The 15,481-nt window shown below is 41.5% G+C and overlaps 1 protein-coding gene across 1 annotated transcript in view; it reads left to right on the forward strand.

The window, feature by feature from the left end:
- Tbca (tubulin folding cofactor A) overlaps positions 1–15,481 on the forward strand; it is a 63,512-nt gene that overhangs the window by 30,864 nt on the left and 17,167 nt on the right. The window contains exon 2 of the mRNA XM_036206700.1: positions 13,986–14,091. Coding sequence (XP_036062593.1) covers positions 13,986–14,091 — 106 coding nt within the window. The remainder of the gene's footprint in view (positions 1–13,985; positions 14,092–15,481) is intronic.

Below are 15,481 nucleotides of genomic sequence, written 5' to 3' on the forward strand. Positions count from 1 at the left end.
TAGGAAAAACAGGGTTAGATTTTTATAAAGCTTTACTTGTTGCTATATCATTTTTTAATTAAATGTTTTGTTGGTAGCACAAGATAGAGTAGCTGGTTACTTTCTACTAAAATGTGAATTTTATATTAGAAAATGGAAGTTTTAAGGATGAGATTGTTAGACAGCATGTTCATTGTGATTTCATATAGAAACTTGCTAGTACTGTATAATTAGGCTGTTTCTGTTTTGCTGCCAGATTAACATTTAAGAAATGTATTCTTTAAATGACTTGTGATAGTTTACTTCTATACATTGAAAACTTTGAATGAAGCATTTTTATTTAATATGGTATAGAAATTTGGAAATAAAAATTTGTCAGTTCCTACATCAAAAATTTTATTATTACCCATCTTCATTTAAGATCCCAATATGCTATCCAGTAGAATCTGTCTCACTAGATCTTCCTAAGATGTTTAGAAAGAATTCTGTGCTCAAATTCTTTTGAGCAGGGCTAAGGAAGACAGCATTTCATGTGTGCTCCTTCGCTTTCTGTGTGGATGCTGGGAGGCTGGAGTAGGTAGTGTTTCCCAGGTTTACCTGCTCTTAGGAACTCTCTTCATCCTATCTATTGTGGAAGAGCTATTTCTCTATAAAAGAACTGTTGAATAATAGCAATTTGATTATATTTGTATGTTCAGTTGAAAGAGTTTATCTGTATACATACAGGTTTGAATCACTTGCTATAGTTTTATTTCTATATCTTTGTTCAACTCTCTGTACTTTAGATACTGAGTCCTTTAGATAGATGACAGTAAGGGATATTTGTCATAGATGTGTGTTCATTGCAGACAGATTTTTGTGAGTTTAAGGCCAGACTGGTCTACATAGTGAGTTCCAGGCCAGTTTACAGGGCCTTGAAAGACCCTGCCAGATTTCTCATCTGGAGTAGACAAGGAGCTATGTAGTTATTACAGTTATTAGCATGACGTTGTGGTGTTTATAAAACCCTATAAGTACATGATGTATATATTATTCTAGTTTGTGAGTAGACTTTGTACTTTAATATGCTGACACATGCTGTTCATGCGTCCTGAGTGTGGTTCCAGTTAGGACAGTGAAGCCTTTAAAGGGTTCATTGGCTAATACAGATCAGTGGCTTGTAAATGTTTTACTTTGAGTAAGTAGTAAATGGGTAGTGGATTTAAAATAGTACACACATTTTGTGAATTGGTATGTTTAAGATTGGGCTGCAAAGACTTGGAGAACTTCACAGTCTGGGAATCACCAGACTGTGATTTAAAAATTAAAAAAAAATTCAACTCTTGAATTTTCAGATCAGATTTACTAGCTGACATAAAGAAAAAAATGGTGTGTGTGTGTGTGTGTGTGTGTGTGTGTGTGTGTGTGTGTATGCACGTGCACGCTTGTGCCTCTGTAGAGAGAGAGAGACAGACTTGGGTGTATTGTCTGTGGATTGCAGAGGTTATTGGACCCCCTGACACAGAAGTTACAGGTCATTATGATTATGAGCTGCCTCGTATGGGTGCTATGAATGGAACTCAGGCCCCTAAAAGAGCAGGAAGTGCTCTTAATCTCTGAGTTCTTAATCTCACTGACATCTCAAAATTTTAAGGGACAATTTAGAGAATTAGTGAAATATTGTTTTATATTAGTGTTTTTGAGTTACTGAGGTTTGTAGTTTTGAAACAGTTATATTGATTTTGGATTTTGCATGCATTTTATCAGTTTACAGAATATGTCTTGTCTAACTTATTTATTAAAATTAATTAGAGCATATATTCTACTTCAGCAGTTAATAGAACTTGAACCATCTCCAGTTTAATTGATTATTAGTTAATGGGTAGTGAGAGAAATAAGGTATCAAATGCCTTTAAATTAAGCATTCATTTTCTTTCATTTAGCTGTACAAGAACAATGTATTGCTTCCATTTTTGAAAGCTGAGTAGCTGCTGTCAAAAGTAGGACAAGTTGTCTTTACCATTGTCCTCTTTTGTGCTATTTCAATCTTAAAACATGGAACTACTTTACTTTTGGAATAGGGAAAAGACATTCAAGATTTTAAAATTACTTTCTTTACTCTAAACGTGATAATTTGGTTGATATACAGTGCTTACACTCATAATGATATCCTGACTTCACATTTCCTGGCCACATGGCCTTATGTTAGTTATTTCTTTTCTTTGAAGAAGGGCATGATGGGTAATGCTCTGCTTCCCTCAGAATGATTCTGAATACATTCGGTAAACACCCGTGAGGTGCATACCCTGCTAGATGCGGGTATAAGGCTCAACACTAGTCCTTGAGGGCATTTGCTTTCAAGAGCAAAAATAGACAAAATATAGACACTCTGACAATGGGAGTAATTAGGCCATGAAGATCCATAGGTTCCAGTGTCAGTGTAGGCTCGGAGAGGATTGGTGGTGACTGGCCCTAATGATAAGAGCATTTAAGTTCGGTTTAGAAGATGGGGAGAGGGACTGAAGAATGAGGAGGTATCCATTTAGAGCGCCTTTACTGCTCAAGGAATCTTCCTTGCAAACCTAGGTTAGCTGGAGTCTTCTTGCAGAGGATTCTGGAGTTGGTAATTGTGTAACAGAAGGAAAACTCATGACTTTATCAAACATAGCAGTGTCTTCTACCTTGTTACTCATTTTCTCAGTTCTTTAAGATTTATTTTTATTTATGTATGTCTGCATATGGAGCAGTTCTGAGGAAGCCGGAAGAGGGTGTTGGGTCCCCCAACTCTTGAATTACCAGCCAGTATGGGTGCTGGGAACTGAACTCAGGTCCTCTGGAAGAGTAGGAAGTACTCTTGACCTCTGAGCTATCTCATGGCCCCCAATTTTGTTTTTGTTTTTTAAGACAAGGTTTCTCTGTGTAGCTCTGGCTATCCTGGAACTCACTATTTAGAGCAGGCTATACTCAAATTCAAAGAAATCCACCTGCCTCTGCCTCCGAGTGCTGGGATTATAGGCGTATACCACCACCGCCCGGCTAGTTTGTAAATTCTTGATGGCCATGCTGATTTGTTTTTACTTGAGCTTATTTGGTGCTTATGAAGCCTGTTCAGTTAAGATTGCTGAATTTCCTCCGCTTTTATATTTTTGTGAGCATGCTCACAGGTGCACATGCTCATGGAAACCAAAAGTCAACCTTGGGTTTCATTTCTCAGGAGCTGTGAGTGTTGTATGTTGATAGGGTCTCCCACTGGAACCTAAAGCTTGGAGATAGGCTAGGATGGCTAGCCATCGAGGCTCTAAGCATCTGTCTGTCACCACACTTTTAAAATGAAAGCTGGAGATCAAACTCATTAGTCCTCAGCTTTCATGGCAGCACTTTGCCAACTGAGCCATCTCCTCAGCACTTTCTGCTCCCCCATCACCCCTGGATCCCTCAAATCTCTCTCTCTCTCTCTCTCTCTCTCTCTCTCTCTCTCTCTGTGTGTGTGTGTGTGTGTGTGTGTGTTCTTTTCTTTTTCTTTTTACAATCCTTTTATGGTTATTACTGTTTAAACTGTGAAATCTGATATATTGTCTTTAAAGGAACTTACTAAATGGTGGACTATAATAGGAATAGATTGATTTAGCATTTGGGTTTGTTTTGTTTTACTAATAATGAGTAACAATTGGTTTATCACTTTAGTAAGGAACGAAAATAACTGTTGATTGACTAGAAAGAACTAATTTAATTTTACCTTGGGCACTCTACATCTTTTCAGTATTTTTAAGAAGAAAATATCGCGTGCCTGTGTTAACTTTTGTTCTGACCAAATGCTTGAGGTAATTACCTAAGAAGGAAGGATTTCTTGTAGCTCATGGTTTCAAGTCATGGTCAGCTGTCTCCGTTAGTTCTGAGCCTGTGGTGACAGGATAACATGGTGGAAGGGTTTTGGTGGACAGCTGCCTCACTGTAACAGTCAGGAAGCAAAGAAGGAGCCTCTGAAACCCTGTAAGTCTGTGTCGTTCTCCAGGACTCTCAGACCAGCAGCGTCTGAATAATGCCTGGGTCTCCTGTCACTTCTCTCGGTGACCCTGCCCCTTTACTCTCTTCCAGATAAGTCTACTCCTTTACCCTGGAGCTTGGGGTGCACAGGAGCCAGCCCCTTCTGAAATGCGCAGGATTTCCTGTTGCAGAGTCCTGTCTTTCTTGTAGGGCTCTTTTCTTCAGCTTCCTCACCTTTTCTGGTCAGACTGCAGTTTTCAGTGAGTCCCTTTGTGTTCTGCTTTTGGTCTCAGTTGTCAGTATAACCCTGACTAACAGCGGCATGTCGTCCAGACTCAGCCCGACTGCTGCCCTGCATTGCATTTTTTTCATCAGATAATTGGACATCACCCTTTTGTTCATCCTCACCTCCCACAGGGTCTGAAGTCATACACAAATGGGAACAGATTGTTTGCCATAGTAAGCCATGAATGGCTCTGGTCCTGTTGGTTAGATTTTGGAGTGCAAAGTAAAGAGACAAAGGCAGAAAGAGACCAGAGGCTGGCCTCAACAGATGAGTCTGTTTGTTTCAGACAGTGAAGGTCGGGAACAGAGGTTCTACATGGGGGAAAGCTGGCAGGGACCCTTTATAGCTGTGGCTCTCAATCTGTGGGTTGTGACCCTAAGACCATCGGAAAACATATATTTACATTTTACAATTCATAGCAGTAGCAAAAATACAGTTATGAAGTAGCAACTAAAATAATCTCTGGACGAGGACCACCACAACATGAGGAACTGCAATAAAGGGGTCGAAGCATTGGGAAGGCTGAGAAGCCCTGCTTTATAGGGACAGATGCGGGTCTTGGGAATGAGGAATTGGTGCAGCTATGGGGATCTGTAGGCTCTTCTGGAATTGTTTGCTCAGGCAAGTCAGATTATTTGGAGAGACAGCCTTCCCAGCAAACACTCCTTCCTGGGTTGTGGCTGACATTTGAGCAAGGTCAGCTGTAGTCTCATAGGAATCCCATTTTTTACAGCCCACGTACTCTGTCACGGCTCCTGATAGAGTTCCCAACTGAAATCTCTTAAGTCTGGCCTTCACTATTCATGTACCTTTGGGATTCTGGTCTGCAAGCTCATGGTACTCAGTAAGCTCGACTAGTTATAGCCCTTGAAGCTTTTCCAAGCCAGTTTCCCCAAACTTCCAAATGCTTCCCACAAATGAGTTAGTTACAGAAGCTTCTGAACCACATTGCTACGCAGCCACAATGGCCACGTTTGTGTGCTTGAGTGTGTGTGTGTGTGTGAGTGTGAATGTGTGTGTGTGTGTGTGTGTGTGTGTGTGTGCGCGTGTGCGTGCGTGCGCGTACGTGTGTATTTTAGTTTCTCATCACTGTTGTCAGATAAAGATCTGATCACAACCTAGGGAACAAGGATGTATCTGGACTCAAGGTTCCTGGGCCTGTGCTGGGACAGAACATTATGGTGAAAAAAAAAAAAACCTTGTCACTTCATGGCAGCCAAGAAACATAGAGACAGAGAGAGACCGAGTCTTACCTTTAAAGTGACCTACCTTAGTACTTCCTGTACCAGGTCCAACTTCCTAGTTTCCATCATTTCCCTAAGGTGGCATTAGATTGTGACTCCATGGATAGGTGAAAACCTCATGATCCAGTCCCTTCCCCCAACCCCCTGAGCTGGCAGCCATACCAGACTTTTAGGGGGCAGTTCAGATCGAAAACAGAACACGGCGTGTAGTGTATGGGTGGGGATGTTCATTGTACTATGATGTGATAATGACCTCAGTCCCGAGTTTTGATGCCTCATAAGCTGTTATGTTTGTCCTGTGTGATGCTTTGCAGCCACTAACAGCTGTATTTTCAGCATCATGTAACTTGTCATCTCTTCATTGATTGACACTGTAGAATGGAACTGTTGCTATTGTGTTTACTTTGTGCATGCTAGCATTACTCGTTTTCAAGAGCTGGGTGATTTTTCCCTTTTCCGGGGCAGTAATTTTTCTATCCAATAACTTGTTTCCTAAGCATTTGCATGTCACATGTGGCAAGTAGGTAGATGTCCCTAATTATTGTTACTTCCCTGAGGAGTCACTACTGTGTTCTCATTTCTCCATTACTGTTTGTCACTTTTGTTCTGTTCCAGAATTGCTCTGTTTACTTCTTTAAATGGAAAATATTAAAGGTAAATGTATTCACATTTCTCAGGCTCATTCTTAAACATTCAGATTACAGTGAGCACCTATAACATAAATCTAACCCGTTCATAGTTCTTGATGTGGTTTGGTCCCGGCCATTGGTTGCTAGCCCTAGTAATATCTTTGAATTACAGGATGTTGTAGAATATGCTTCACTCTGGTAGCCTATCTAGCTTACTATGGTCTGCATCTGAGTCGCCCCACAGATTTATGCATTTGGGGCTTTGTTGCCTTCCTAAGATTGCTGACTTGAAATTCAACAGATTAATCCCTTGATAGATTTGTAATATGATGGCACTTTCAAGAAGTCAGGCTTGTTGGGGAAGTGGATCACTGGGACATGCGCTGGAAAAATGGACCTTGTTCTTGGCCCCATTCAGCCTCTACTTCCTGGCCACCATGAGGTAAACAGTTCTACTTCACTCTTCCCTCCCTATCATGCTTTGCCTTACCATAGGCCCAGAAACAGAAGAATCAGGTGAACATGGACTCAGACCATGATCCAAAGTAGTCTCCTTTAAATTGTTTCTGTTGCATATCTGTCAGGGAGATGGAAGATCGGACTACTGTGTAGTTCCAGTTACCTTTTTTACAGGAGTTTAGCAACCAAAAATATCTGTTGCAAATGCAGTGGGTTCTGAGTACACATGAATAGTAGTTACATAATAGATAATAAACACAGCAATTCTGTGGCATTGATGGAATATAAGATGACACAGCACAAAAGTTCAAAGCTCACAGAAGACAAGCGCAAGACCTATGTGTTAGTCGCTTTTCCATTGCTGTGCAGAAACCATGACCATGGCAACTTAGAGAAAGAAGAGTTTAATGAGACTTCACCATTTCAGAGAGTTAGCTTCCCTGACCATCATAGCAGGGAGCATGGCGACGTACATGCAGCTGGAGCAGGAGCTGAGATCTTACATCCTTATCTGCAAGTAGGAGGCAGAGAGAGCCAACAGGGAAGGGTGTGGACTTTTGAAACTTCAAAGCCCTCCCCTGAGACACACCTCCTTCAACAAGGCCACACCTCCTAATCCTTCTCAAACAGTTCCACCAATGGGGACCAAGTGTTCAAACATAGGAGCCTGTAGGGGGTATTCTCATTCAACCCACCACAGCCTGTGTGTTTAAAAAATAGAAGTGTGTGTGAAGTGGGGCAGTTTATAACCCATCTGAAAACACAGTTTGCACTTAGCTCCAGCCAATAGTGAGAATACAGCTCCCCTGTTCCCTAGTGAGGCAGCAGAGACAAAGTGTAAATCCAGAGTTAACTCTCCCAGCTTCTTTCTCAAGTGCCAGCCTTCAAACCCAGTGCCTCATCCTTGCTAAGCAAGGGCTGTACACCAAGTAGTATCCCAGCTTTTTAATGTGTGATGAACTTCTCTCTCCCTTCCCCTTAGCCTCCTCCTCCTCCTCCTGTGTCTTTTTATTCTTTCTTTACAGCATTGCCAGTCAAATAAAATCATCTTTAGGTTTCACTCAAACAGAGTGGCAACTCATTATCTCTATTCTAGCAATTTTTTTTAACTATCTAAAGGGACCTTTAAGATGATTATTTATAGTGATTTCATGGAACTTTTATTTTGAAATTATAATCTCAATGAATGAAGATTTCATTTTAATATTAAAAATTATTAATGAAGTTTTAAGATTATTATATTTTGAGATTAATTACATAATTTTCTTCTCTTTCCTCCCTCCAAATCCTCCCATGTACCCCTTCTTATTAATTTTCAAATTTATGGCTCCTTTTTTCATTAATTGTTTTATATATATAAATATAAATACATAAACACAGTCTGCTCAGTCTATATGACGTCACTAGGTGTGTATGTTTTCAGGCTGACCATTTGGTGTTGGGTAGCCAATTAGTTGCTCTTCCCCAAGGAAGACTTTTCCCAGTCTCAGCCTTCCTTAGTTGCCTGCAGTTTTTTGTATAGGGTTGAGGCCTTGTTGGCCGTCCAGCGTCTACTTTGGCATGTCTGTTGTTACGGTTCTTGTTCAGCTCAGGTTTAAGCAGTCATGTTGGTGAGACTTTATGGTTATAACTTCTGACTTTCTTAGGAGACAGTCTCACAGCAAACTCCCTGATCCTCTGCCTCTTACATTCTTTCTGCCCCATCTCCCTCAATGTTCCCTGAGCCTGAGTTGTCAAAATTGTGTTATAGACTTATCCATTGGGGCTGGGCTCTACAAATTTGCTTGCATATTGATTGTGATTTTCTGTAATGGTTTTTGTCTGTGGCAAAGAGAAGTTTCCTTGATGAGGAGTGAGAACTACACCTATCTGAGTATAAAGACAAATATTTAGAGTACAGCTAAGGATCATGGTGGTTTAGTGATTATAGGTTCTCCTCCAAGTTCCATGACCACACTAGCACTGAGTAGTTAGGTAGAGTCCCCAGCACCATACATGACTTCTGCTTGTTGATAGGGTCTTAGATCTAGTTAAAGAGAAAGGTGGTTACTGCTAGGGTATGTGTACCACTATGCAACTGTGGGGTGATTGGACTGTGCTGGCCGTTGTTCATAGCTGGGATGACTGTTGGTATTGCACGGCGCCTTCTGGAATCATGAAAGCTAGTCCTCAAGGAGACATTCATGTCCAATGCAGCTCAAGGAGCCTTTGGCCTGTGTCTGAAGTGCATGGTATCTTCAGCAGTAGGGCTCACCTTCCACCTCTGGAAGAGTCAACAAGAGCAATAGCATCAGTCCTAAGTCACAAATAAAAGGCCCTTTTCTGTGCTTACTGTTCTTTTGTCCACTGTTGGGCTTGATTGATCAGGACTTGGACCTCTTCCTGAAGCTCATCCTGGGGTCACAGATTTCTCTTTTGGGGTGGTAAAGTTATTATGATGCGGTTCACATAGTCACAAAGTGTCCAGTGTATTCAGAAGTGTACTCCTGTCACTCAGATGGTATCCTATTTAGAACGGTTTCAGCATGTCAGAAACAAACCAGCCCTAGGCTGCCACGGATTTCCTTGTTTCTCTGCATTCTTATACTTGCCTGTTCTCTGGGTGTCCTATGAATAGATCGATACAGTTTGTAGCCTCTTATGTCTGGCTGCTTTCACAGCATGTTTTCAAGGTTCATCTTGTTGTAGCATGAATTAGTGCCCTCCCTTTTTAGTTCCTTTGAGAGTTTTATACAATGTATTTTTATCATTTCCACCTGTCTCTCATTCCTCCCAGAACCACCTCCCGTCTCTACCAACCCAACTCCGTGTCCTTTTTAAATCCATCAGATTCAGTTTGTGCTGCCCATATGCTAGAGCATGATCTACCTGCCTTGAAGAGAACCAACTCTCCTACAACAGCTCTGAGTTGGCAGTAACTCCTCAGCTGTACTGGAACTTCCCCTTCTCCCACCCCCTGCATGCTGGGGTTTTGTTGGGCTGGAGACTGTATAGGACTTGTGCGTACTGTCACACGTGCAACGTGGATTCACACATGTGGCTGCCTGCTGTGTCCCAAGGACATTGTTTCCTTGTTGTCATCCACCCTCTCTTTGTCTCTAACTTTCTTTTCCTCTGCAGTGGTCCCCAAGCCTTGGAAGGTTTAATATGGGTGTCCCATTTAGTACTACACATTCTGTGTTCTCTTCTTCTCTGCAGCTTGAGCTGCTGTAGGTTTCTCTGTTAGTTATCAAAAACAAAAAACTTAATATGCTAAAGATGTACCACGTTAGGGATGTTTCTTCGTGAGGGTTGAGAGATGCACTAATATTTAGGTATAATGATGTCATTAGGAATCAGTTTGTTATTATGTCCATTTAGAAGAATAATTGTGGTGGATTCTTCCCTAGAGTATTTACTCCTTTTTATTGCTGAGTAATATTCCAGTGAATGGATATACCACATTCTGTTTGTCCAGGAAGTGGAGTTTTGAATTGTCATGTTTTGGCTGTTGCACATAAGCTGTTATCAACATTTATATACATAAACTTCATGTGGACTTCTGTTTCAGTTTCTCTAGGGTATATATTTAGGAGTAGCATTGGGACAAATTGTAATTTTGATTTGTTTAATATTTTGAGAAATAGCCAACTTCAAAACAACACTATCAGTTTTCATTTCTATCAGCATTAATGCTTTCAGCTTCTCTCCATTTCTTTCCCAGTACTCGACATTTGTGAGCTGAATGATTGTAGATATCTGATTGTGCAGTGTTGTTTCATTCCTCATGGATGGGTTTGAGTATTTTCTCACGTACTTACTGCATATTTGTATGTCATCCTAAAGAAATGCCTATGTAGGCCCTTTGCCAGTATTTTTAAAAGATTTTTACATTAAATTTATTTATTTTTGGCTTTTAGAGACAGGGTTTCTCTGTGTAACATCCTTGGCTGTCCTGGATCTCACTCTGTAGCCAAGGCTGGCCTCGAACTCACAGAGATCCCACTGCTTCTGCCTCCTGAGTGCTGGGATTAAAGGCGTGGGCCACCACCGCCCAAAGATTTATTTTCTGTGTGTGACTTTTTGTCAGCATGTATGTAAGTTAAACCGTGTGTGTGTGTGTGTGTGTGTGTGTGTGTGTGTGTGTGAGAGAGAGAGAGAGAGAGAGAGAGAGAGAGAGAGAGAGAGATACTTGTGGAGTAGAAGAGGGTGTCAGATCCTCTGGAATTGTAGTGTCAAGCAGTCGTTAGCTGCCATGGGTGCTGGAATTGAACCTGGGTCCTCTGTAAGAGCATAAAATGCTCTTCTCCTCTGAGCATCTCCCCAGCCCCTCCCCTTATCAACAGTGCTAGTTGTTCTGGCCTGCCACTTCCACACTTGGTTTGGGATATTAGATATTAAATGGCCATAAATACATTGAAAATCATGTTTATAAGTCTTAAAACTATAAAATTGGGATAATAAATTTAAAAAAATTAAAAATCAGAGTTTTTAGGTGCAAGGTCAGAAGTTCTTGATTTCCCCAAAAAATTATATTATTAGCAGTGTGTTTAAATGTATGAAATTTGCACGTGTGAGTTTTGTAGCAAAAACGTGGGTTTCTACAGAGCACTTCCCAAACTTGTGTGAGGGGCAGCTGTTCTGAAAGAGCCACGTTGACATTCCTTACATCTCCTTTGAGTTTGTACTTGAACCATATTTAGCAAGACTTCCAAGACCTTTTACAACACGTTTTTCATCCTTGGAACTTCTGCTCTTCAGTTTATATGACCACTAGCACAAATGAGTTTGTCTGGACCATACTGGCAGTGCTGGACTGCATGTGTAAATGTTCTGTTGTGGGCTACACGTCATATTACAGGTGGTTTGTTATTTGATTAATCCACTAAGGGTTATCAGTCCGTTATACTTCTCACAGCTCTTCCTAATAGTAAGCTTTTCTAGCTAGTTAGAACCAACAGATTTTTTGAAGTTGCCTTGCTGTTTGGAGAAGGTTTGTAAGAGTAATAGAAAATATTTTCAGTTAATTTTGCCTTTAAGCTGCAATAGCATTACTTTGAAATTATTTTAAGTAATGTTTGGAAAAGGGAAGCAGCATTCAGAGAATTACAATATTAGGTAAATTCTGTGTCCAGAAAATTCATGACTGTAACCAGTGGGGAAACTAGCAAGTTTGAAAATTATTAAATATTGTGCTGCATTTTTAAAATGAAAGTGATTTTTATATGACAAAAAAACTTGTACTTTGTTGAAAGGCATAAAATTAAAACCTGTTTATGTATTTTTACCCTTCCTCCCCAAGTCAGCAGGCCTTTCTTCTGTGAACTAGACTGGAATTTCTTACTCCTTTGCTGTTGGTTTCTTGAGCATCCTTTTGTTGTTGTTTATGTTTTCCCAACTTAAAGTATGTGGTCAGTCAGTCTTGTATTTTGCTTTTTCATTGACAGTATTACAGGCTCACATAACTATCTACTGTTAGTGGCTTGTTTGTTTGTTTGTTTTGTATTTCCATCTAGAAATGACACAGAATGGCCCAGGGGAGAAGCTGACTAGGGTGTTTGAGTTCCGAAGTAGAATTCGTGTTAGTTTTAGCATGTGGTAACCTAACTGCACAGGAACGACTCCTGCACTGTAGCAAGAGTGCAGAGGGTATTGGTGCTGCCTTGCCAGGCTTTAAAGACTTGTGGGTTTGGTGGGGCATGGTGGCGCACGAACGCCTTTGATCCCAGCACTTGGGTGGGAAAGGCAGGCAGATCTCTGATTTTGAGGTCAGCCTGGCTACAGAGCTGTTTAAGGACAGCCAGAGATACATAAAAGAGAGACGTGTCTCAAAAAACAAAACAAAAACCAACAAAGACTTTTGAAAGTTTAAATTCAATCTAGTTAAACTATACAAATCAAATTATGTTTGGAAATACACTTTAAAATCTCCATTACCATGTTTTACATAGTGTCTCCCTCCCTTTACATGTTGGGTTAGAATTAAGCAAGTCAGATGGAGGCTGTTTTTAATGTGATGAAGTCAGAAAACTTTTTTCTTTGTTGTGTGCTTTAGTTATTTTTCTGTTGCTGTGAGGAGACACCATGACCAAGGCAACTTAGAGAAAAAAGCATTTAATTGGAGACTTGTTTACAGTTCCAGAGGGCTAGTCCATTGTCATCATGGTGAGGAGTATGGCAGCAGGCAGGCAGGTGTGACCTTGGAGCAGTAGCTTAGAGCTTACATCTTTTCCACAAATAGGAGGCAGTGTATGTGGGGGTGGGGGTGGGGAGGCAGACAGAGAGACCCACACCTGGTGACACACCTCCTCCAAGACCACACCTCCTAATCCTTCCCAAACAGTTCTAACCAGGACCAAGCCTTCAAATATGCGAGCCTATGGGGGACGCTCTCATTCATACCTCCACAACTGTGCATGCTCTCTATGTAAGAATGTTAATGTGTTATTGAACTACTGTCTTAAGGTTTCTACTTCTGTGATTTCAACAATCAAAAGCCATGACCAAAAACAACTTGAAGAAGGGCTTATTTTATCTCACATGTCTTAGTTGATTACAGTCCATCAGAAGGGAAGTCAGGGTGGGACCTGGAGGCAGGAACTGATGCAGAGGCCATGGAGGAACACTTCTTACTGACTTACTCCCATGGGCTTGCTCAGCCTGCTTTACTATATAGCATCCAGGAACACCAGCCCTGGAGTGGCCCCACTCACATTAGTCACTAAGAATGTCCTACAGGGTTGCCCACCACAGTTTCTCAATTGACACTCTTCTCTCAGATGACTCTAGCTTGTGCCAAGTTGACATAAAAACTAGGCAGCACAATACTTTTATATTAAACTTAGATTAACTAGAATTAAGGGAGACTGAGCTATTTATGGTTAATTGAGTTTTTGTTTTGCATGCTTCCCTATTACCAGAATCCCCCATCTGTACCTTTTCTTGCTTGAACATTGTTGGTGCTGGTTTGTGTCTACTAATTGTCTGTGAGAGAACTACCTTTAAATTACCAATTCTAGTTCCCTGCATAAGGGAAGGCTGACAAAATTAAGTTCCCTGTAAGTAGTAAGCAGGGCTTTTGTTGAAAATGATTTAATCTTTCATTGAAATTTGGTGGGTTTTTTCCCCAGTAAACTAAGTGTATGTACAGAGTTTTAGAAAACATCAATAAAAAAGCAGCACAGAAGTGTTAACTTGTACTTTTAGATTGCAGAGGCAAGAGTGGGTTTCCTTCTTAATGTCAGAGTGTGTGCTCCTGGCGTTCACGCTCAGCTTGACCCTAGTAGAGGACTTGGAGCACAAGAATCCCACCTCTATGACTAGAAGTAGCTGCCCCATCTTGCCTATCCATGTTTGTATTTTAACTGTGTCTTATATTTACATAGTTTCTTCGTTATCCTTCAAAGAAAAAAGCTAATCTCTAAAACATTTTTGGTTTGTTTACAGGTTGGTCAAAGAAAAAGTGATGTATGAGAAAGAAGCAAAGCAGCAAGAAGAAAAGATAGAAAAAATGAAGGCTGAGGATGGAGAAAACTACGCCATTAAGAAGCAGGTGAGGCTGGCACTCAGGAACTGTACCCCATAGTCAGAGATGGGACTGTTCTCTGTGGGGTAGGGAGGCTGAGACAGGGGGAATCACTGCAAGCTGGAGGCCAGCCTATGGACTATTGAAGCCCTTTCCGGCAAGCACAGCAAAGATAGACAGACAGCAGAAACTTAGTGAACTCACTGCCGCAGATCACACAGCACTGTGTTTGAACACGAGCATTCCATTGTTGCTCTTGGCCGAGAAGCTCTACAGGTCTTCAGTTCTAAGTGTTAATTTTGTTAGATAATATACTAAGTATAATTACATCTTTAAATTTAGAAATAGCTCCCGAATTGATGTGCAGACCACCAAAATGAAATACGTATTTCTCATGATAGTTCAGAAGTTGATGCAGACCAGACGTCCATCTACAGTGAATGGATAATGGAAGTGTGCTGTATGCACACAGTGGAATAGAACTCACCTTAAATTAGGATGAAGTCATGAAATTTGCAGGAGACGATGGAACTGGTGGGGTTCGGGTAGTTTACGTCAGTTTTGAGGAGTGGGCTCCATTGCTTTCAAGTTGCTAGTGTTAGAGTGTTTCTGGGACCTCTTCATTCTTCAGTGCCTACAGGAGCTGTTTGGTGTTGCTTTGGTGACTTGTGCCTACTCACTTGGTCTCGCCAAAAGTGCGTCAACTTTTTCGTTATACTTACCTTTTGTTCTGTTGACATTTCTCTGTATTTTTCTTACTTGTAATGTTATCGATTTGTAATTTTATAATCACTTCATTTCTTTTGATTGTTTTGAGTTTACTTGCTGCCTTTTTCTGTTTGTTTTTTGTTGCTGTTTTGATTTGGGGGGTGGGGTTGTTTGCTTGATTTTTGTTTCTTTTCACAGGGTCTTTCTGTGTAGCCTTGGCTGTCCTGAAATGCCCTAATTAGACCAGACTGGCCTGCTGCCTCTGCTGCCTCTTTTTCTCTGTGTGAGGAAGAACACAGATTTGAGAGCACTTCACTTTGCTGATGTGAGCTCAGCGCCATGAACCTCCTCTCAGCACTACTGTAGGACTGCCTGCCTCCCACGGCCCCGCCTCCTCCCACGGCCCCGCCTCCTCCCACGGCCCCGCCTCCTCCCACGGCCCCGCCTCCTCCCACGGCCCCGCCTCCTCCCACGGCCCCGCCTCCTCCCACGGCCCCGCCTCCTCCCACGGCCCCGCCTCCTCCCACGGCCCCGCCTCCTCCCACGGCCCCGCCTCCTCCCACGGCCCCGCCTCCCAAATGCTAGCGTAAAGGTGTGTTCTCGCACTGCCCAGCTGACTAGATTAATTTATCAGAGAAGAGTCTCTCTTCAGTTACTGACTATATTGCATCATAGAGCTGTACTGCCTGTGATTGCATGGTTTTTAGTT

Source organism: Onychomys torridus, chromosome 15 (assembly GCF_903995425.1).
Source record: "Onychomys torridus chromosome 15, mOncTor1.1, whole genome shotgun sequence".
NCBI lineage: Eukaryota > Metazoa > Chordata > Mammalia > Rodentia > Cricetidae > Onychomys > Onychomys torridus.